The sequence below is a fragment of the Desmodus rotundus genome, chromosome 3 (genome assembly GCF_022682495.2).
Source record: "Desmodus rotundus isolate HL8 chromosome 3, HLdesRot8A.1, whole genome shotgun sequence".
NCBI classification, from domain to species: domain Eukaryota; kingdom Metazoa; phylum Chordata; class Mammalia; order Chiroptera; family Phyllostomidae; genus Desmodus; species Desmodus rotundus.
Window position 1 is genome coordinate 103,209,545 of NC_071389.1, and position 24,138 is coordinate 103,233,682.

Below are 24,138 nucleotides of genomic sequence, written 5' to 3' on the forward strand. Positions count from 1 at the left end.
AAAAAGAGAATAAGGAAAACCAGTCAAATAATCAATTTAACAAACCAAGCAAAGAAGACTGAACAGAAAGAAGAGAAATAAAAAAATACTAATAAAGTAAAAGATGTAAGAATAATGAAAAAAAAATAATACAAATATACAGTAACTTGCAAGTTCTCTGGAGTAGCAAAGTGAAATTTGTCTCACTGTCTCAGCTGTTGGAATGCCCCCTCTTTGGGTCTAACTCTGATCCTTTCACAGCTCCAGGTTTTATTGTCTCACTTGTGGGAATTAAAAAAAATTTTTTTTTAATAATAAAAGAAGAAGGAAGGAAGAAGAAATAATAAAAAGAAAGAAAGGAATAAAAAAAGAAAGAAGGAAAGAAAGGAGAAGGAATTGAAAAAATTTTTGAAAGCCCTGCTGCTGGCTTTAAACCAGCCAGGCCAGTTCTGCTGGTCTTCCCAGCTACAGCAGACTGAGGGGGGATTGGTTTTGGCTTTCTCCCTTCCTGAGCCACATTCTTTGCAGTTGCACAGTCTCCAGTCCAGTAGGGGCTCAGTTTGCTGCCAGGGCCCCCAGTGCCCTTCTGTACCCAGCATATGCCTTCAGTCCACCAGTTGCACTGTCCTTGTGGTGCACCAATTACGGGCAACTCACACACCTCCTTCTCACTCTTTGCTGTCCTAGGTACTAGGGACTCTCAGAGTCTCTTCAGGGTAGTTCAGCCCCCCACACTGAGTTAAGTCTTTCTGGGGATTGCTGACTCCCTGAGCCCTGAAGCTCTCCTCTGCAGTGGGTGGCTCCACCTTCCTCTTAGAGAGCCAGTTGGCCCTGCAGGGCAGGGGTGCCGCCTTGGCTGCGGCTGTGGATTCAGGCACATGCCTCCTTTGCTGCTGCTCCCAGGGCGCTGGGGGTGGGTACAAGGTGCCTCTGGGCGTGGGTTCAGGCGCTTTCCATTCCTGGGGCTGTGGGAGTGGGCGCTCGGCCTCCACTGCTGGGGCAGGATGAGGAGCTACTGGGCTGCGGGTTCTGCTGTACACTGTCCCCAGGGCTTCAGGTGTGAGTGCTGGACTTCGCTGCTACTTCTTTGGCAGCTGGGGTGGTGGTGTCAGGCGTGTTCCGCCCAGGGCTGCAGGCCTGAGCACAACCGCTGCTTGGTGGGGGTAAGGCGGGGGGTAGGGGTGCAGGAGGCGAAGGCTTCTGCTAGGGGAGAATTCCCTAAACAGCCACTGAGTGCCTCTTTTTTTCCTTTTTCTTTTTGAAAAATTCCTCCTATTCAAGCCTGTCACTCCAGACAAGTACCTGGCCTCTTGCACAGCCCAACTCTCCAACCAGACCAGGGAATATCCGGGTCAGGGTCTGTCTCTCTCAGTGGGTGCACTCTGCCCTTGTGTGTTTGCCACTTTGTTCTTATTCCCCCAGCGACTTCAAGCATCCAGGGCCATACTGGTGCTGCTCAAACCCTGTTTGGCAGGGGAGGGAGCGATTGACCTGGCTGTCTCCCTAGAATCCTGAGACAGAGTCGGTAGGCGCCGGGCCTGGGGCTGCTGCCGCCCCCGGTCCCCGTGCTGGTCCCAGGGACCTTATTCTTCTTACCGTCTGAATTTTTAATGTCCTCTACAATTTTTGGTCTCCAGTCTTCATATATGCTGGGATACCGTTGGCTGTTCACTTTGTTCCTCAGAAGATCAGCTAGGTGTTTCACCCGTGTGCAGGGGGAAGTGGATTCTGCTCCCACCTATCTTGCCATCATCTCAACCATGTAACCGGGAGTAGCCTTTCTAAAAAGGACTAAAACACAAAGCCATTTTACAAAGTTAATTTTCTCTCATAATACAAAATTCAAGAAGTGGGTGCTTATATAATAAAAAGGCAGACATCTCCTTCTCTTGCCTTCCTAGAGATAAATATGAGTTGTCTGAATGCCACAAGTCCAGTAGGAACTGCATATAACCTTGAGCAGGGGAGAAACACAGTCAGTATTGGCCTTAAACATTGCCCAGCTGAGCACTGGGGGCCTTGGGCCAGAAACAGGCTGAGCCCAGGGACAGGAGAAATGACCAGTGGCCCAGGGCTGCTCAAGACAATGATGAGAAACAGGCCATAGCCTAGGTCATTCTCATGGCACCCAGAATGCCTTCTGTGGGGTTACGTTGAAATGTATTTTTCTTTTCATTTCATGCTATTTATTTGTTGTCTTTTAATTGGTATATTTATTTTTATCCAGTTTTATTGAGGTATGATTGACAAATAAAAAATGTATATATTTAGGTTGTAGAATGTGTTTTTTTAAAAGTGTGCAAAGTGATGATTTAATATAAGTATACATTGTAAAATGACCATCACCATCAAGTTAATTAACACTTCCGTGTCTTACATAGTTAACTATTTTTTTCTTATGGTGAGAACACAAAATCTACCCTCTTAGCCAAATTCAAATATATAGTACAGTATTATTAATTATAATACCATGCTGTACATTATAGCTATAGAATTTATTTATGTTATAAGTGAAAGTTGACCAGCATCTTCCCATTTCCCCCAGTCCCTGTAAACTACCATTCTATCCTCTGGTTCTATGAATTGTACATTTTTAGATTCCACATATAAGGAGGTCATATAGTATTTCTGTGTGTCTGGCTTATTTTACTTAGAATAATATCCTTTAAATAGCACCTGTGAATTATAAGACTATAATAAAAAATTATTTTTCCTAGTAAACATTATAATACATCTTTTTCTCTTTAGGGGATTGCTTTTGCCCAAAGTAGTTGAAGATCATGGAGTAAAAAGAACAGACATTGGGAATCTTGGGAGTGGAATATATTTCAGCGATTCAATCAGGTTAGTATTATATCCTTAATCATGTTACTCACACCCATTACCAAGGGATAATTGCTGAATGCTTGCTATATATTTTCCTCTGTCTTTCTTTGGTGAGGGATTTCTCACCCAAGGAACAGATAACTCATTTCTTTATCAAACTAAAAAGCTCCTTCACAGCAAAAGAAACCACCAACAAAACAAAAAGGCAACCAAGTGAAGGGGAGAAGATATATTCAAACAACAGTTTAGACAAGGCCTTAGTATTCAATATATATAAAGAACACATACAACTTAATACCAAAAAACAAACAATCCAATTAAATATTGGGCAGAGGACTTTTTAGACACTTCTCCCAAAAAGACATACAAATGGCCAACAGATACATGAAAAGATGCTCAACATCACTAGCTATTAGGAAAATGCAAATCAAAACTACAATGAGATACTACCTCACATCTGTTAGGCTGTCTACTGCCAATGAAACAAGTATCATATCTTCTTTCTGTCCAGAAAGTATCCAGCCACAGACTATGAAAAGTAGAGAGACGTTTATTGAAGAAAATACAAGATACAAGAAACATTGTACGTAGGACAATGACGCCTCAGTGCCCGTCAAAGTAGTCGCCTTGGGACTTCAAAAAATTCTCCCAATTACAATCAGATGCCCCATCATATTTTCCTGAATCTTATCGACAATCTGAAATCTCTTCCCTTTCAATGGTGATTTTAATTTTAGGAAATACCAGAGGATGCAAGCCACTAAATATGGGCTGTAGGAGGGCTGAGTCACCTAAGTGACTTAATGTTTCACCAAAAAACTCTGCACAAGATGTGATGCATGAGCAGGCGCGTTGTTGTAATGAAGCTGCCGTAACTGTGGCCTTCTGAACCATCTGAATAGTTTCTGTGGAGGAATGTCAAGCTTAACACGAAATTCGATGCAGATTCGTAGCTCTACTCACTCAGCCATTTTGAAGGCAGTGGCCACACAGTACACATGCTCACTCAGTGGCATCTACTACCCCCACTGACTAGTACAGTAAAGTTGTCATTGTTCATGCATGCGCATTCCAGTCCACTCTGCTTGGCTACCAAGTTACATTGATGTCGCACAAACCGTTCTTGTTATATTAACAATGGTTGGACTTTTTCTGGACAGACCTCATACAATGGGATATCACTCAGCCAGAATAGATGAAATACTGCCACTTGCAACATGGGTTGATCTTGAGAATATTATACTAAGTGAAATAAGTCAGACCAAAAAAGTTAAAAATGATATGATTTCACTTATATGTGGGATATAAAACTGAAATAAACAAATGAACAGACAAGACAAACAAAAACTCATAAATACAGACAATAGTATGGAGGTTACCGGAGGGAAAGGGAGGTGGGGGAGGTAAGAGGCAGTAAAGGGGGGACACATGGTGATGGAAGGAGACTTGACTTGGGGCGGTGAATGCACAGTACAATATACAGATGATGTATTATAGAACTGTACACTTGAAACCTATATAATTTTATTAACGAATGTCACCTCAATAATTTAATTTAAACACTCATGAAAAAATGTTTTAAAAAGAAACAGGTGACTGAAAGTAGCCAATTTTCCCAGTATACTACAGAAGTGTCTTTTGTGCTGGATAATAGGAAAATTATATTTGAAATTTTCTTAGTGAGTTTACTACCCTAAGAGCTTATACATATATGTACCAATTGATCCTTAAACAGCCTCCTGATTATCCCATTGTTATCCCCTTATCACATGTGAGAACACTGAGGGACAGTGCAGGTATCTTGTCCAAAGTCACGTAGCATTTTGCATTTCTCTAGACATGGTAATTTTAACTTCTATAGCACATGACCTCTCTTCTAAGCAATTTATTTTATATGAATGCTATATGCATGGAATAATATTTCATCTTTAATATTTTCATTAATAGTTAAATCTGTCCTCTTAATAACCACAATCTTTGTGTGCCTGCCCTGTGCTAGGCACCAGACTAAATGCTTCATGTACATTGTCATAAACCTCACAGTTGGTATCATCCTGCCATTTTATGGAAAGGAAACAATCATGGAGATTAAGTGACTTGCCTAAGGTCACCAAATTAATTAAAGGTGGAACCTAAGACAAAGGATAATTATTCAAGATATTTAATTATCTAGGCTATGTAAAGAGGTTCTACAAATCAGTAAGAAAAAGATAAACAACCCAATAAGCAAATGGGCAAAAGATATGAATAAGAACCTAACAGAAGAAGAAACATGTATGGAAAATAACATTGAAGATAAGTAATCAACAAAATGAAAAGTAACCATAATGCTACCATTTTTTATACTTATCACATTGACCAAAAAAATAGTTTAACATCTCGAGGTGTTGGTAAGACCCTAGAATAATCTGAACTCTCAAAGACTGCTAGTAAGAAGAGTATAATTGATAAACCTTCTTGATAAAAGTTTTCACATTATTTGGTATAATGGAAGAAAAGAGTTGATGGCATGACCCAGGAATCCTGTAAGTTGGCCTACGAACCAGAAAGCAGTGTTTCCTAACTGGGCTGCACACTGGAATCACCAGGGGGAATTCCACTGGTACAAATGCAATGGCTCTGATTTCACCCCAGAGCAGTTAAATCAGGCTCTCTAGGGGTAAGGTCTGGGTATCAATAGTTTTTTAGTTCCTGGATGATTGTAATATGCAGCCCAGGTCAAGAATCACTACCTCAGAAACAGTCTCGACCAGGAGGCATGTATGAGAGTGGCTAAGATCACTACTAACAAAACACTGGAAGTGATGCACATGTCCAATGACAATGCAGTGAATCAATATATTTTAGTGTGGTCCTACATGGAGTTCTATGTGACATTTATTTATTTATTTACTTACTTACTTCTTAATCATTTCATCCTCACCCAAGGATATGTTTTGTTGACTTTAGAGAGAGAAAGAGAGAAAGAGAAACATTGAGGAGTTGCCTCCTATGCATGCCCAACCAGGAATTGAATCTGCAACCTTTTTGCTATATGGGACAAGGCTCCAACTAACTGAGTGACCCATCCAGGGCCCTAGATGGCACTTTTGACAGGTGACTTATAGCTGCGCATGTTAAGTGGATGAGCCTGGCAACATAACACAGAGCAAAAAAGACCATATGATTCTATATATATGCAAAGTTCAAAAACAAGCAAAACTACACTTTATATTGTCAAGGGACACATACCTGTGTGTCAATCTTATGAAAGAAAGAAAATGATATACACAAAAAATTAAGATACTGAGTAGATCACCTCTGGATGGCAGGGGAGGTGATACCAACAGAAACATTGATGATATTCTATTCTTAAACTAGGTCTAGGTAGTTGTATGGGTGTCTTATAATGATTTAAACTTAACATTTATATTGCAAATGCTCTTTTAAAAAAGGAATTTATTATATTTTATTGATTATACTATTACAGTTGTCCTGATTTTTTCCCCTTTACCCACCTCCACACAGTGCTCCCTACTCCCTCAGGCAATCCCCCCACCATCATTCATGTCCATGGGTCATGTGTAAGTTCTTTTGTTACTTCATTTCCTACACTGTACTTCACATCCCCATGGCTGTTCTATAACTACCTATTCATACTTCTTAATCCCCTCACTTCTTCACCCATTCTCCCCATCTGGCAACCTTCTGATAACTAACTTTTTTTCTCTTGCTTTTGAGAGTCTCTGTCTTTAACCTTTGGTCTTTTAATAATGATGTATCTTGAAATGGGCCTCTTTGTATCCATCATAATTGGGACTTTCTGTGCTTTCTGGACTTGTATGTCTATTTCCTTCACCAAATTAGGGAAGTATTCTTCCTCTATTTTTTCAGATAGATTTCCAGTTTCTTACTTTTTCTCTTCTCCTTCTGGCACCCCTATGGTGTGAATGTTGGACCTCTTGAAGTTGTCCCAGAGGCTGTTTCTACTATCCTCATTTTTTGGATTCTTTTTTCTTCTTGTTCTGATTGGTTGTTTTTTGCTTCCTTATGTTCCAAATCATTGATTTGATTCTTAGCTTCATCCACTCTACTTTTGTTTCCCTGTAAATTGTCCTATATTTCAGTTTGTGTATCCTCTGTTTCTGACTGGGTCTTTTTTAAGCTGCTGAGGTCCTCACTAAGTTCCTTGAGCATCCTTATAATGAGTCTTTTGAGCTCTGCATCTGATAGATTGCTTATCTCCATTTCATTTAGCTCTCTTTCTGGAGTTTTGATCTGTTCTTTCATTTGGGCCATGTTTCTTTGTCTCCTCATTTTGGCAGCCTCTCTGTGTTTCTTTCTATGAATTAGGTGGAGCAGCTTTGACTCTGTGTCATGGTAGTGTGGCCTAATATAGTAGGTGTCCTATAGGGCCAGTGGCACAGCCTCCCCTATCACCAAAGCTGGATACTCAACTGTGCCCTCCATGTGGCTGAGTATACCTCCTCTGGTAGTTGAGCCTTGATTGCTGGTGGCAGGTCAATGGGAGGTATTTACCCAGGCCAGTCAGCTACAAGGACTGGCTGTGGCCACTGACCACCAACCTCCACCCTCTATGGAGAATCAGCTGTGCACGGGCAGTGTGGTGGTGCTTCGACATGGTATGTAGCTAGCTGTCCACTGGGTGCACTGGCCCTGGGGTTTCCTGGGTGGTGCAGGCCAGGGCCAACCGCTCACCTATGTTTTACCCAGTGCACCCTGCCTGAGGTGTAAAGCAATCTGAGATGGCTGCTACTTGTGCTGGGCTTGGAGATTCCCAGGTGAAGCCAAACTATGACTACAATCTGGCTGCTGCTAATGCTCACTGAAGCCAGCTGTTGCTTGTTTGATAGGATTTAGGAGCCAAGACTAGCCATTCTTATGGAAAAGCAGCTTGGGTGGGCCCATAAATTGAGTAGGGCAGAGCCTCTGGGGATCTCAAGGCGGGTTAAACAGTGTTAACCAGGTTGATGGAGTCTCAGATATGGGATAAGCTTGTTGGCTCTGTGGAGGGAGGGTTTACCAAAGGGACAATGGCCTCTGCTCTCCTTGATGCCAGGTACTTCAGTTTCTCCCTGTATACTACTGGTACCTTTCAAGCTGCTACCCCAATGCTGGAGTTCAGAGGGAGTGAGTCTGAGTAGGTGAGCCCGTGTGTGTTCTTTAAGAGGAACTGCTTGGGACTCCAGAAGTTTCTTCCCCTGATTCAATCTCCACTGGTTTTTGCATCCAGAAGTTGTGGGAACTTACCTTCCTGGCACTGGAATCCTGGGCTGGGGGGCCTGGTGTGGGGCTGGGACTCCTTGCTCCTGATTTATCTCTCACAAATTTTTATCCACATGGGTGTTGGGACCAGCCCATTCTGCATCTGAACACCTCCTACCAGTCTGGATGGATGTGGTTTCTTTAATTCCGTAGTTGTCAGACTTCTATTCAACTTGATTTCATAGTTGTCAGGCTTCCCATTCAGCTCAATTTCTGACATTCCTAAGTGATGGTTGTTTTATATTTAGTTGTAAGTTTGATGTGGTTGTGCAAAGAGGCAAGCCATGTCTGCATATGCCACCGTCTTGACCAGAAGCCAAAAATTTTTATTTATTGAGTTTAGAAAGAGAGAGAGAGAGGTATGGGGAGAGAGAGAGAGAGAGAGAAACACTGATTTATTGTTCCACTTATTTATGCATTCATTAGTTGATTCTTGTATGTGCTCTGACTGGGGATCAAACTCACAATCTTGGTATATGGGACGGTGCTCTAACCAACTAAGCTACCCAGCCAGGGCTACAAATGTTCTTTCATGTATAAAATATTTCAAAGTGAAAATTCTAAGATATTTAAATATTTTATTTAAAAAATCATTGGATCATTTCTTGGCCTTTTAGCTAAGATCAAGTGTAGTATCTATTCTTATGAGTTTTTAAAAAATCATTGGCATTCAGTTGAATTTAACCAAATTGAAGTCCTACGTGACTTTCGACAGAGTGGTTTTGGAGGAGTGTGAATAGGGCCAAACTGCAGTGGACTGAGAAATGGTCAGCAAACAAGCTATGAAAACTTGACAGATAATATGCAAAAAATATGAAACTAGATGACCTTCTTAAAAAATTTAAAGTTTTTTTTTAAAAATAAAAGAAATTTGATAAAAAATTAATTGGCATTTGGTTGAATTTAACCAAATTGAAGTAAGTCCTTCATGATTCCCAACAGAGTAGTTTCAGTGAAGAAGTGTGAGTAGAACCAAACTGCAGTGGACTGAAAAGCAACCCCTGACTCCGTGAATGGTGGTGAGAAAGGGAGGACACAGAGCGAGCAGAAGAGATGGTCTAGGTGTCAAACTCAAGGTCCAGGTTCCATGGGAAGGAGTTAGCGTGTTTTGTAGTTATGGAAAAAGAGCCCACAGGAAAGAGAGGTGTATAGGAGAAATGGATGAAATTGATTACTTTTTCTTTTACAGTGCAAGTCTTAGAGCGGGGATGTCAAACTCATTTTCACGGGGAGCCACATCAGCCTCGTAGTTGCCTTCAGAGGGACAAATGTAATTTTAGGACTGTATAAATGTAACTATTCCTTAACTAGGGCAGAGAGCTCTACATTCTGCCCTTTGAAGGCAACTGCGAAGCTAATGTGGCCCCCAGTGAAAATGAGTTTGACACCCCTGCCTTAGAGGATGTGGAACAAATAAAATGCTCATCAGGCAACATTATTACATTTTTGTCTTCATCTCTGAAAAAGTAAAGGTATGTTCCCAAAATGTTGCTCCCAAAGATGTCCCAACCTGTGTTCCTCATAGCAAGGTTACTTATTAAACCTACTAATTCCTGAGGAAAGTTACAACAAAATCTCTCATTTGGGTGTCATTTGAAATTTTTGTTTTTCCATTTGGGTTCAGAAGGTTCATGAGAATATAGCACCCATCTTTCCTTTCTTACTTGGTATTTAATGTTCTTTCTGAGCTTCAGTGCATAGAATTAATCTACTTTTTCGTAATAATGTGGATTTTTGTTCTTCTCTTAAACTCTTTGTCTGGTGTTTATTAAACAGAAATGCATATGTTTTAGTAGCTAATAAAGATTCGGGGTACAGTGGAATTCTTCTCTCCCTGGGCATGAAGTACTTTCAGCACCACCTACCACAACAGGAGAGCAATCTACGTGTCTGTTTCATCAAATTTGTATTTTTTAATATATTTTATTGATTATGCTATTACAGTTGTCCCAATTTTTTCCCCGTTTACCCTCCTCTATCTGGTACCCCACGTTCCCTCCAGCAATACCCCCCTGCTTAGTTCATGTCCATGGGTCATGAATACAAGTTCTTTGGTAATCCATTTCCTATACTATTCTTAACATCCCCATCTGTTCTGTACCTATCAATTTGTACTTCTTAATCCCTGTATCTTTTCACCCATTCTTCCCTTTCTCCCTCCCAACTGATACCCCTCCAAATGATCTTCATATCTATGATTCTGTTTCTGTTCTACTTGTTTGCTTAGTTTTTTTTTAAAGATTTAATTGTTGACACACTGGCTGGTGTAGCTCAGTGGATTGAACACCAGCCTGCAAACGAAGGATCGCCAGTTTGATTCCAAGTCAGGGCACATGCCTGGGTTTCAGGCCAGGTCCCCAGTAGGGGGTGCATGAGAGGCAACCACACACTGATGTTTTTCTCCCTCTTTCTTCCTCCCTTCCCTTCTGTCTAAAAAATAAATAAATGAAATCTTTTGAAAAAAACATTTAATTGTTGATAGTTGTAAATTTTTTGCCATTTTAATGTTCATTGTTTTGATCTTTTTCTTAAATAGTCTATCTTCCATTTCAGATAATAATGGTTTAGTGATGATGAACTCCTTTAGCTTTACCTTGTGTGGGAGGCACTTTATCTGCCCTTCCATTCTAAATGACAGCTTTGCTGGATAGAGTAATCTAGGTTGCAGGTCCTTGCATTTCATGACTTTGAGTACTTCTTGCCAGTCCCTTCTTGCCTGCAAGGTTTCTTTTGAGAAATCAGCTGACAATCTTATGGGAATTCCTTCACAGATAGCTACCTACTTTTCTTTCTTTTTTTTTTTTAATGATTTTATTTATTTATTTTTAGAGGAGAAGGGAAGGAGAAAGAGAGGGAAACAAACATCAATGTGTGGTTGCCTCTTGCACACCCACTACTGGGGACCTGGCCAGCAACCCATGTTGGTATGTTTGAAGTTGTCCCAGAGGCTCCTTAGCCTATCCTTGTTTATTTGGTTTGTTTTTTCTTCTTGTTCTTCTGATTCAATGCTTTTATCTTTTTATGTTCCAAATCACAGAACTGATTCTCAGCTTCATCTACTCCCCTCTTGGTTCTCTATACATTTGTCTTGATTTCACTTAATGTAACCTTCATTTTTGCCTGGGTCTTTTTTATCCTGTTGAAGTACCTAATGAGTTCCTTAAGCATCCTAATAACCCTGTGTTTTTTCTACTTTTTTAAAAAAGTTGATGTTTGAATACAGTTGTCCCCATTTTCCCACTATCATTTTACCCCACCCTACCCATGCCCACGTTTCACCCTCCATCCCTTGCCCCCTTGGCTCCGTCTGTGGGTCTCTCATACATGTTTATTTATGTCCCTTTCCCTTCTTTCCCACCTTACTTCCCCCTCCCCTCTCCTCTGGTTACTATCAGTTTCTTGTCGATTTCAATGTCTCTGGCTATATTCTGCTTGCCAGTTTGTTATGTTAATTAGGTTCCACTTATAGGTGAGATCATATGGTATTTGTCTTTCACCGCCTGGCTTACTTCATTGAGCATAATGGATGGAACTTTCCAGTTTCATCCATGTTGTCATGAAGGGTAGGAGCTCCTTCTTTCTTTCTGCTGCATAGTATTCCATTGTGTAAATGTACCACAGTTTATTGATCCACTTGTTTACTGATGGGTACCTAGGCTGCTTCCAGCACTTGGCTATTGCAAATTGTGCTGCTATGAACATTGGGGTGCATAGGTTCTTTTGAAGTAGTGTTTCAGGATTCTTAGGGTATAAACCCAGCAGTGGAATTGCTGAGTCAAAAGGCAATTCTATTTTAGGAAATTCCTTACTATTTTCTACAGAGGCTGCACTAGTTTGCATTCCCACCAACAGTGCACTAGGGTTCCCTTTTCTCCACATCCTCTCCAGCAATTACTGTTTGTTGATTTGTTTATGATGGCCACTGTGACCAGTGCTAAGTGGCATCTTATTGTGGCTTTAATTTGCATCTCTCTGATGACTAGTGATGCTGAGCATCCTTTCATATGTCTCTGGGCCCTCTGTATGTTCTTGGAGAAGTGTCTGTTCAGGTCCTTTGCCCATTTTTTAATTGGTTTGTTTGTCTTCCTGGTGTGGAGTCGTGCGAGTTCCTTATATATTTTGGAGATCAAACCCTTGTCCGAGATATCATTGGCAAATATATTATCCTATCCAGTTGGTTCCTTTTTCATTTTGCTATTGTTTTAATTAGCCATGCAGAAGCTTTTTATTTTGATGAAGTCCCGTTTGTTTATTCTTTCCTTTATATCCCTTGCTCTAGGGGATATACTGGTGAAAATACTGCTGTTGTAGAAATCTGAGATTTTCCTGCCTATCTTCTCCTCTAGGACTTTTATGGCATTATGACTTATATTTAAGTCTTTTATCCACCTTGAATTTATTTTTGTGCGTGGTATAAGTTGGTGGTCGAGTTTCATTTTTTTTGTATGTAGCTGTCCAGATCTCCCAACACCATTTCTTGAAGAGGCTATTTTGATTCCATTTTATATTTCTGTCCCCTTTGTTGAATATTAATTGACCATAGAGACTTGGGCTTATTTCCGGGCTCTCTATTCTGTTCCATTGATCTACATGTCTGTTCTTATGCCAATACCAGATTGTTTTGATTACAGTGGCCTTGTAATATAGTTTGACGCCAGGTATTGTGATCCCTCCTACTTTGTTCTTCTTTCTCAAAATTGCTGCAGCTATTTGGAATCTTTTATGATTCCATATAAATTTTTGAAGTGTATGTTTTATATCTGAAATATGTCATTGGTATTTTAATAGGGATTGCATTGAATCTATAACTTCCTTTCTGTAATATAGACATTTTGATGATGTTAGTTCTTCCAATCCATGAACATGGTACATGCTTCTATTTATTTGTGTCTTCCTTAATGTTTTTCTTCAGTGTTGTGTACTTTTCTGAGTATAGGTCTTTTACCTCCCTGGTTAGGTTTATTCTGAGGTATTTTATTTTTCTTGTTGCTATAGCAAATAAGATTTTTTTTTCCTGATTTCTGTTTTAATATTCCTTTGTTTGTGTACAAAAATGCCTTCGATTTCTGAATATTGACTTTGTATCGCTCTGTTTTGCCAAATTCACTTATTAGGTCGGGTAGTTTTTTGGTGGAGTCTGTAGCGTTTTCCTTGTACACTATCATGTCATCTGCAAACAATGACAGTTTTACTTCCTCCTTTCCAATTTGGATGCCCTTTATTTCTTCTTCTTGTCTGATTGCTATGGCTAGGACTTCCCATACTATGTTGAATAGAAGTGGTGAAAGCAGACATCCTTGTCTTGTTCCTGATCTTAGTGGGAAAGCTTTTAGTTTTGCCCACTGAGTATGATGTTGGCTGTAGGTTTCTCATATATGGCCTTTATTATGTTGAGGAATGCTCCCTCTCTGCACCCACTTTGCTGAGTGTTTTTAACATAAATGGGTGCTGTACTTTATCAAATGCTCTTTCAGCATCTATTGATATGATCATGTGATTTTTGTCTTGCCTTTTGTTTATGTGATGTATTACATTTATTGATTTGTGAATATTGTATCATCCTTGCATCCCTGGGATGAATCGCACTTGATCATGGCATATGATCTTTTTAATGTAATGCTGGATGTGGTTTGCCAATATTTTGTAGAGGATTTCAGTGTCAATGTTCATCAGTGATATTGGCCTGAAGTTTTCTTTCTTTGTTGTGTCTTTCTCTGATTTTGGGATTAGGATGATGCTGGCTTCATAAAAAGAATGTGGGAGTCTTCCCTGTTCTTGGATTTTTTTGGAAAAGTCTGTGAAGGATAGGGGTTAGCTCTTCCTTACTTGTTTTGTAAAATTCTCCTGTGAAGCCATCTGGTCCAGGGCTTTTGTTTGCTGGGAGTTTCATGATTACTGCTTCGCTTTCATCAGCTGTTATTGGTCTGTTCAGTCTTTCTGCTTCTTCATTCAGTTTTGGAAGATTATATTTTTCTAGAAATATGTCCATTTCACCTAGGTTTTCAAATTTCTTGGCATATAATTCTTCTTGTCAATTTCTTACAATCCTTTGTATTTCTGTGATGTCAGTTGTAATCTCTCCTCTTTCATTTCTAATTGTGTTTATTTGGGTCCTCTCTCTTTTTTCTTGATGAATCTGCTTAAAGTCTTATCAATCTTGTTTATCTTTTAAAAAAACAGCTCCTGGATTTATTGATCTTTAGAATTGTTCCTTTAGTCTCTATGTTGTTTAATTCTGCTCTGATCTTGGTCATTTCCTTCCTTGCACTTGCTCTGGGCTGTCTGTGTTGTTCCTCCAGTTCTTGTAGATGTAGGGTTAGGTTGTTTATTTGAAATGTTTGTACCTTTTTTATTCAGGTCTGTATCACTATACACTTCCCTCTCAGGACTGCCTTCGCCGTGTCCCATAAATTTTGGATTATTGTGAGTTCATTTTCATTTGTTTCCAGAAACTTTTTGATTTCTTCCTTGATCTCATTCTTGACCCATTCATTGTTTAATAGCATGCTATTCAATCTCCATGAGTTTGAGTGTTTTAGAGTTTTTTCTTTCGGGTTGGTTTCTCATTTCAGGCCCTTGTGGTCTGAGAAAATGCTTGATATGATTTGAATTTTCTCGACTTTGTTGAGACTTGTTTTGTGTCCTGTCATGTGGTCTACCTTTGAAAATGTTCCATGTGCATTTGAATAGAATGTGTATTTTGTTTCTTTGGGATGAAAGGTTCTATATATATCATTTAAGTCCATTTGATCTAATGCATTGTTCAGTTCCACAATATCCTTGTTGATATTCATTTGGAAGATCTATCTATTTATGAACACTAGGGTGTTAAAATCTCCTAGTATAAGTGTGTTACTGTTATATCTTTCTTGAGTTACTCCAAAATTTTCATTATGCATTTGGGTTCTCCTAAGTTGGGTGCATATATATTTATAATGTTTATATCTTGATGGATTCTTCCCTTGAGTATTACGAAGTGTCATTCTGGGTCTCTTTTTATGGCCTTTGTTTTGATGTCTATTTTGTGAGACATAAGTATTGCTACCCCGGCTTTTTTTTTCCTGCTTGTTTGCGTGGAATCTTTTTTTCCATCCCCTCACTTTCATTCTATGTAGGTCTTTTGTTCTGTGGTGGGTCTTTTGTAGGCAGCATATGTGTGGGTCGTGTTTTCTTATCCATTCAGCTGCCCTGTGTCTTTTGATTGGGACATTTAATGCATTTATATTTAAGGTTATTGTTGATAGGTTCTTATTCATTGCCATTTTACTCCCTCTGTACCTTTGTTCCTTTTTCTCGCACTCTTTTTCTTACTCTTAAAGCAGTCCCTTTAGCATCTCTTGCAGTGCTGGTTTAGAGTAGGTGTATTCTTTGAGGCTTCTTTTTTCTGGGAAATTCCTTATTTGGCCTTCCAAATTGATTGAAAGCCTTGCTGGATAGAGTAGTCTTGGTTTCAGGTCTTTGTTTTTTATTACTTGAAATATTTCTTGCTATTTCCTTCTGGCTTGAAATGTTTCTTTTGAGAAATCAGCTTCTAACCTTGCCAGGGCTCCCTTGTATGTTACTTCCTGTTTCTCTCTTGCTTCCTTTAAGATTCTCACTTTGAGTTTGAATTTTGACATTTTAATTATGATGTGTCTTGTAATGGACCTCTTTAAGTTCCTCTTAATTGGGCCCCTCTGTGCTCCCTGGATTTGTGTTAGTTTTTCTCTCATCAAAGTAGGGAAGTTTTCCATCATTACTTTTTCAAACAGGTTTTCTATCCCTTGCTACTCCTCTCCTTCTGGTATCCCTATTATGCAGATACTGTTCCGTTTCATATTGTCCTGCATTTCCCTTAACCCCTCTTCATTCTTTCTGAGTCTGTTTTCCTTTTCTTGCTCTTTATATATGTATATGTGTATATATATATATATATATGTAAAATAAAATGTTATTGTCATAGTACTAAACTATAAATTTGTACTTACTTCCTTTCACATGCAGTACAAGTATTAAGTACTCGCTCCCAGGAGAGACAGATGGCATGAGACTCTTGGTTGTCTGTGATGTTGCCCTCGGGAAGTGCATGGACTTACACAAGAAAGACTTTTCCTTAACGGAGGCACCACCAGGTTATGACAGTGTCCATGGGGTCCCTAAAACAGCCACTGTCAGCACAGACTTTGAGGTATTTATAGCAAGAAACAGGCAGAGAGGCTGCCGTTTTTATTAAATATGCTTACATTTAAGTAATTATTGTATATCTAGTATCTGAATTCAATATTTTCATACTCAATAATTAGCAAACATGAAACCCTGATTTTATGAAAACATGTCAATAAAAGTTTTTTTCACCTATTTCTGTTTGCTCTAGGATGATGAATTTGTTGTATATAAAACCAGTCAAGTTAAAATGAAATATATTATTAAATTTTGTATACCTGGAGATGAAATAAAGGACTTTCATCCTTGTAATAATACTGAATTAGAGGAACACATACCTAAGATTTCAAATTTTTCAAAGGTTGAAGGTAAGACTATTTTGTTTTAAATCCTCACCTGAGGATATGTTTATTGATTTTAGAGAAAGAGGAAGGTTGTGAGAGAGAGAGAAACATCAGTGTGAGAAAAACATTGATCTGTTTCCTCCCGTGCATGCCCCAACTGGGGATTGAACCCGCAACTTGGGTATGTGCCATGACTGGGAATTGAACCCACAACCTTTCAGTCTATGGGATGACACTTCCACCAATTGACCCACCCAGCCAGGGCAACAATTTTCTTGAAAGCTGTTTCACATGATATTTATAGAACTCGATATTACATTTTGAGTAGAATTTATATTCATGTTTAGTGACTATACTTATGACTGCAGATATAAATATTTTATTTCTTTTTATATTCTGTGAAAATAAAAACCAGGTGCTTGAGAGAGTTTAAGTGATCTCAAAATTACTCCTTCACTAATACACCAAGGCTGAGCTCATCCACTCAGGATAGCCACAAAAACCCACTGAAACATTTAAGATGTCAATGTACAAAAAGTGTAGTGTGGCTGGTAAGATAGACAGAAAACACAGCTTTAGAATCAAGAAGCTTGGGTTCATGGTTCTGGGCTGTGTGATCTGTGACAAATTACAAGAGGTCTCCAGGTGTTGGCTTCTCTCTGAGGGAGTGAGACCAATATCCGTCTCATAGTGCTGCTATGAGGATTGCATGGGAGAAGTGAAGGCACCCCCCAAAATTGTACAGTGCAGCTTCTATATTAGTCATACAAATAGATGAGAGGATGATAGCTTCTTAGGAAATCATAAGCCCAAACTACTATAATGTTAATTAATAGCTTGTAAAAACACACAAACATTTTTAACTGTGGTCAAAGTATTTTTTATCAGAAATGTATGACTTCATATATGTTCAAGAAGAATACTCCCATTTTTTCTCTGGGGGGTCATATTTATGCCTCTAACCTTATCTGTATTTTTGTACCATCTAATAAAGTGCATGAACATTTTTTCAGTATGATATATTAGGAGTTTGATTTAGTCTTCCTCAGATCAAAAATCTAGGGAATGTCATATTTCTCCAGTATGCTTTTATAGTACAATAAATAATAGTGACTGACCAGTTCAAAATTACAAGCCAGGGAGTGCAAATATCTAGAGTCAGCTTAAGCTAGGTAATCTTATTCAGATATTCTTAAGACCTTTGTGTACTTGTGCAAATGCTTAAATGTGTGCCTCTCAGGTAGTATGACTCTGGGTTTTCAAGATGACCTCTCAGCATCTGTAGATTTAAAAGGCAGAGTGTCTGTTGACAGTGTTGCCCCCATTCTTTTCATGTGGAGTCACTGACTCTTAAAATTGGCTACTGAAAATCATAATCCATTTCTCCTAGGGAGGAGAAGGATTAAAGATCAAGATAACAAAAATAGAGAGTTCAAGGGACGGTTTTAAAAGCTAATAACATTAATATTTTTAATGTATAGATTACCAGTTACCAAACACCAAACCTTTTAGCAGCATCAAGGCTGGCCTCCAGGACACTTGTGGGAATTCAGTTCCCCTTGAGGACCTGCACATCAAGGGGAAAATAGTGGACTTTGTAGCCCAGGTGAGCTCATTGTGATTTTATGATACTTAAACCAAATGGATGTAATCATAAAGGAGTGTTGGATTACAGTAGCATGAACTCAACAGAACGTGTACATTTCTAAAATTTGTTTACTCATTGAGCACCTACTACATGCAGGGGACTGTTCTAGGCTCTAGGCATGCAGCAACAAACAGTATAAAACCTGTGCCCTCACAGAGCATGCATTGCATTGGGGAACCAGGCAACAAACACGATCAATAAATAAAACTTAGAAATGGGATGCGCAAGGAAAGCCTAACTGAGAAGGTGACCCCCAAGTACAGATGTGTAGGAAGTGAGGGACTAAACCATGTGGACAGAGGAAGCAGCACATGCAGAGGTCCTGTGGTGGGAGCAAGCCTGATGTAGTTAAGGGACACAAAGGAATTCACTGAGGCTGGAGCACAGTGGAAAGAGGAAGTGTGGTGGGAGATTGGGTCAGAGAGGTGGGTTGTGGGGAGGGAGCTCACATCAGGACACAGGATGTACTATCTTTAAGTCTGAGTAAAATGGAAACCTTTCAAATATGTTTGGCAGAGGAAGGATGTGATTGAGGTCATGCTGGCCACTATTTTGACAACAGATTGAAGAGGACCAGTGAGAGACACCATAGGTCAAGTTCTCTAGAAAGCAGATTTTAGATTGAAATTTGTTTTAAGAAAGGTTGTTGGGAAGTACTTTCTGGAGCAACACCTATAAGAGAGTGCAGGAGGAAGGACTTGTCAGAGGAGACATGGACTGTGATATAGGCATACCAGAGTCCTTAGTCTCCAAGGGAGCTCTGAGGTTGGCCTTTCAGAGATGTTCTGAAATGAGGCAAGGGGTATCAGGCCTTGTCCCCCAAAGGGATTAGTCATTGGATGTGGCTGCCCCTGGGAGCAGGATCATAACCCCGAAGCAGTTCATCTTTGCAGAGGACATTGACTGGGGAGGGGCACAGCAAGTGACACTTCCTGCAGCCTTGGTCCTGAATGGGACAGCTGGGGGCATGCCACAGCATCAAATGTAGGTGACTATTGGGTAATTCAGTTAAGGGTGATGGTGACTTGGACCAAAATGTTAGTAGTGGGGGTAGTAAGAAGTGATTGGGTCTGTCAAAGGATTGAAGGTAGAACCAGTAAGATTTGCTGATGGGTATGGAACATGAAAGACAGGAGTTGAGGATGACATCACATGCATGTAGATTGGGCAGATTGGGTAGAGCTCTGAAAGTGCTCAATTTTCTAAAACTATTTGTTTTCTAAGAGTTGACCTCACCATTGGCTTCATTGGCTTCTAACACTAATGATTACATTGAACAACTCTAAAGACCTCTTCAGAAAATAAGAACACCTGAGTCCAGTGTTGTGGCATTACTGTCCCTTCAGAAGGAAATCAAGTTAAATTTGGTGATTGCCTTGACCTGGGAAAATGAGGTGTAGTGGGGTGGGCAAGAGCATGCCATTGCCACCCATGTGTATACCTGTTTGCATCTATTTGACCTCTGCACCAGCCCTACTCTGACCCTTATCCACATTAGGTGAGGATACTGATGCTCAGGCATAAAATGATATACTAAAGCACAAATTTGACCTGATTCTAAGGTCCAGGTTATATTGTTTTTCCTAAGGTGTAAACAACTGATTATTATTTAAATGTTGGTGCATGTGTTTTACATTTTAATAGGAGTTAAAGCATTACATGGGAAGATTGAGTTCTAAGGTATAACTTTGAGCACTCACAATTGTTTGAAAGAGATTGGGTGGGAAAGAGTGAAAAGATATTCTGAGTAGGATTTTTGAGGGAAGATGGCGGCAACATAGGTGGGAGCGGAGTCCACTTCCCCTCAACGCCAGGGAAATACCTAGCTGATCTGAGGAGCAGAGCGAACAGCCAACAGTATTCCAGCATATACGAAGATCAGAGACCAAAGATAGAGGACACTGAAAGATCTGACGGTAAGAAGAGTGCTCAAGGACAATAAGGTCCACGGGACCCAGGACCGCGCGGTACAAGGGCGGCAGAAGCGCCAGCCCTGGCGCAGGGGCTGCGGCAGGAGTCTTGGGAGAGGGCCAGGCTGCACTGTGAGCAGCCAGGTGCTTGATTAGACCAGGGGGGCTTGAAAAGGAGGAATTTCTCAAAAAGAAAAAGAAAATAGAGACACTCAGGGGCTAATTAGAGAACTCTCAGTAGTAGCCGAGGCCCCTGGCGCCCCTCCCCCTCCACCCCTGGACTGCTACGCTCACCTGAGGTCCGGTCGCGCGCGCGAGCAGATTAGCGAACGGGACCCACACTTGAAACCCCGGAGGGGCGCCCACACCTGAAACCTCCGAGATAATTTGGAGCAGAGACTAGCTGCTCCACCCACAGGCCCAAAACCTCGGAACCGAGTGCCGCGTGATTCAGTCCCAGGGCGGCCCTGCCCGCCCGAGAGACTCAAGCCCAGGGCGGCTGGATCGGGCCCCCAAGCACAGAGCCTGTGGCTCAGCGGGCTGCGCGAGCTCACCAAGCACAGGGACTGGCTGGGTGCCCGTTTTCCAAATACAAAGCTGCTGGCGAGTGTCCTAACCCCAAGGCGGCTGAATCCGCCACCTGCGCGCCAGCGTTCCAAGCCCTGGCGGCTCGATTGGTCCGCCGGCTGCGCGTTCAGGGCACAAAATAACGTCACAGACCCAAAGCGGCTGGATTCCCCTGCTGCGAGCGCACGCGTCACAAGCCAAAGCGGCTGGATTGGCTGATCAACGGACTGATTGACTGCCAGGGACCACACCTACAAAACAGCGAAGAGTGTGACCCAGGAAGAGAGAAAAGTGAAACCAATCCTTCCAACCACCCCCTCCCGTTGCACAGACAGGACACCACCAGAAATAACCTGACCGGTTTAAAGCCAACAGAAGATTTTTTTTTTTTATCCTTTTTCTTTTTTTTCTTTTCCCCCTGAATTCCTTCTTCCTCTCTCTTTTTTTCTTTTTTTTCATTCCTTCTTCCTCCCATCCTTTACCATTTTTATGTCTTCTTCTTGCCTTCTTTTATATATTTCTATGTTTTAATTTTTGTTAAAATTCCTTCTTATCTTGCCTCCGATCTTTCTTTATTCCTTCTTCCCTCCTTCCTTCCTTTCCTCCTTTCCTATTTCCTTTTTCCCTCCTTCCCATCTTTGTTTTGGTTTGTTTTGTGTGTGTGTGTGGTTTTTTTTTTTTTTTTCTTTTCTTTCGCCCCCCCTTTCTCTTTTTCCCACAGGTGAGACAACAAAACCTGGAGTGCTGAAAAGACTAGAGTTAGACCGTGTTAAACACATAAACGTCAGCTCAAGACCAGTGAGCACAGGAGAGTAAGGAGACAGCACCACCGAATCCCATTGGCATTCTACCATAGAAGTTCATATCATAAATCCAGGGAGTCAGAACAAAGCAATTTAAGACGCAGAGGCCAACAAGAAGAGCCTCACAAACAATGGGAAGACAAAGAAACAATTCCCAAATGAAAGGAAAGGAGGAAGTCTCAGAAAGAATACTAACTGAAAAAGAGGCAAGTCAACTATCAGATACTGAGTTCAAAGCAATGGTCATCAGGAAACTCACTGAGCTCTCTGAGCTCAAAGAGAACTACCAGAAACTACAAGGAAACTACAATGAACTCACTGCAAACTATATCAACATGAAAAAGGAAATAGAAAATATCAACAAGAGCCAAGCGGAAATGAAGAATACAATTTCTGAATTGAAGAACACAGTAGAAGGAATTAAAAGCAGACTTGATGAAGCAGAGGATCGGATCAGCGAGCTGGAGGATAAAGTAGAAAAAAACACCCAGAAGGAGCAAGAAAAGGAAAAGAGGCTCAGAAAGAATGAAGAGGCAATAAGGGAAATGCAGGACAACATGAAACGTAACAATATCCGTATAATAGGAATACCAGAAGGAGAAGAAGAAGAGCAAGGGATAGAAAACCTGTTTGAAAAAGTAATGATGGAAAATTTCCCTAATCTGAGGAGAGAAAAAGTCACCCAAATCCAGGAAACACAGAGAGTCCCAAGCAAGAGGAACCCAAAGAGACCCACTGCAAGACACATCATAATTAAAATGGCAAATTTCCAAGACAAAGAGAGGATCTTAAAGGCAGCAAGGGAGAAAAAGGAAGTAACATACAAGGGAGCCCCAATAAGGTTAGCAACTGACTTCTCAATGGAAACGCTCCAAGCCAGAAGAGAATGGCAAAAAATATTCCAAGTACTGAGAACCAGAGGCCTGCAACCAAGACTACTTTACCCAGCAAGGCTCTCAATCAAGATAGAAGACCAAATAAAGAGTTTCCCAGACAAAAAAAGTCTAAAAGAATACAGCTCCATCAAACCAGCTCTGCAAGAGATGCTAAAGGGACTGCTTTAAGGAAAGGAAGGAAAAGAGAAAGACAGAGGAACACAGGTAGGAAATAATGGCAATGAATAACTACCTATCGATAATAACCTTAAACGTAAATGGATTAAATGCTCCAATCAAAAGACATAGAACAGCTGAATGGATAAGAAAACATGACCCACACATATGCTGCCTACAAGAGACCCATCTCAGGACAAAAGACTTACACAGACTGAAAGTGAAGGGCTGGAAACAAATTTTCCAAGCAAACGGACAGGAAAAAAAAGCAGGGGTAGCAATACTCATATCTGACAAAATAGACTTCCAAAGAAGGGCCATAAAGAGAGACCCAGAAGGTCACTTCATAATACTCAAAGGAAGAATCCACCAAGAAGACATAAACATTGTAAATATATATGCACCCAACATAGGAGCACCCAAATACATAAAGAAAATCTTGGAGGATTTCAAGAAAGATATTGACAGCAACACAATTATAGTAGGGGATTTTAACACCCCACTATCAAAAATGGACAGGTCTTCCAAACAAAAGATCAACAAAGATATTGTGTCACTTAACAATACCTTAGAGGAAATGGACTTAACTGATATATACAGAGCTTTTCATCCCAAAGAAGCAAAATACACGTTCTTTTCAAGTGTCCATGGAACTTTTTCAAAGCTGGACCACATGATAGGACACAAAGCAAGCCTCAACAAATTCAAGAAAATTGAAATCATATCAAGCATCTTCTCTGACCACAAGGGTCTGAAACTAGAAACCAACGCCAAGGGTAAAAACCCAAAACACTCAAAAGCATGGAGACTGAATAGCATGCTATTAAACAATGAATGGGTCAAGAACGAGATTAGGGAAGAAATCAAAAACTTCCTGGAAACAAATGAAAACGAACTCACAACAACCCAAAACCTATGGGACACAGCAAAGGCAGTCCTGAGAGGGAAGTTCATAGCAATACAGGCCTACCTTAAGAAGTTAGAAACAGTTCACACAAACAACCTAACCCTACGCCTACAAGAACTGGAGGAACAACAACAAAGACAGCCCAGAGCAAGCAGAAGGAAGGAAATAACCAAGATCAGAGCAGAACTAAATGACATAGAGACTAAAAGCACAATTGTAAGGATCAATGAATCCAGAAGCTGGTTCTTTGAAAAGATAAACAAAATCGACAAGCCTTTAAGTAGGCTTATCAAGAAGAAAAGAGAGAGGATCCAAATAAACAGAATTAGAAATGAAAGTGGAGAGATTACAACTGATACCACAGAAATACAAAGGATCGTAAGAAATTACTATGAAGACCTATATGCTAAGAAATTTGAAAACCTAGATGAAATGGACACATTTCTAGAAAAATATAATCTTCCAAAACTGACTGAAGAAGAAGCAGAAAACCTGAACAGACCAATATCGGCAAAGGAAATTGAAGCAGTCATCAAGAAACTCCCATCACACAAAAGCCCTGGACCAGATGGTTTCACAGGAGATTTCTACAAAGCATTTAAGGAAGAACTAACCCCTATCCTTCACAGACTATTCGAAAAAATCCAAACTGATGGAAGACTCCCAAACTCTTTTTATGAAGCCAACATCATCCT

The 24,138-nt window shown here is 40.3% G+C and overlaps 1 protein-coding gene and 1 pseudogene across 4 annotated transcripts in view; both read left to right on the forward strand.

The window, feature by feature from the left end:
• Positions 1 to 24,138, forward strand: part of PARP4 (poly(ADP-ribose) polymerase family member 4) — a 138,576-nt gene that overhangs the window by 35,279 nt on the left and 79,159 nt on the right. For all 4 annotated transcript variants that reach the window (XM_045188066.3, XM_024551062.4, XM_045188067.3 and 1 more), the window contains 4 exons: positions 2,728 to 2,823; positions 16,054 to 16,237; positions 16,424 to 16,580; positions 18,038 to 18,162. In XM_045188066.3, coding sequence (XP_045044001.2) covers positions 2,728 to 2,823; positions 16,054 to 16,237; positions 16,424 to 16,580; positions 18,038 to 18,162 — 562 coding nt within the window. The remainder of the gene's footprint in view (positions 1 to 2,727; positions 2,824 to 16,053; positions 16,238 to 16,423; positions 16,581 to 18,037; positions 18,163 to 24,138) is intronic.
• On the forward strand, positions 8,668 to 8,781 carry LOC112296243 (U2 spliceosomal RNA; annotated as a pseudogene).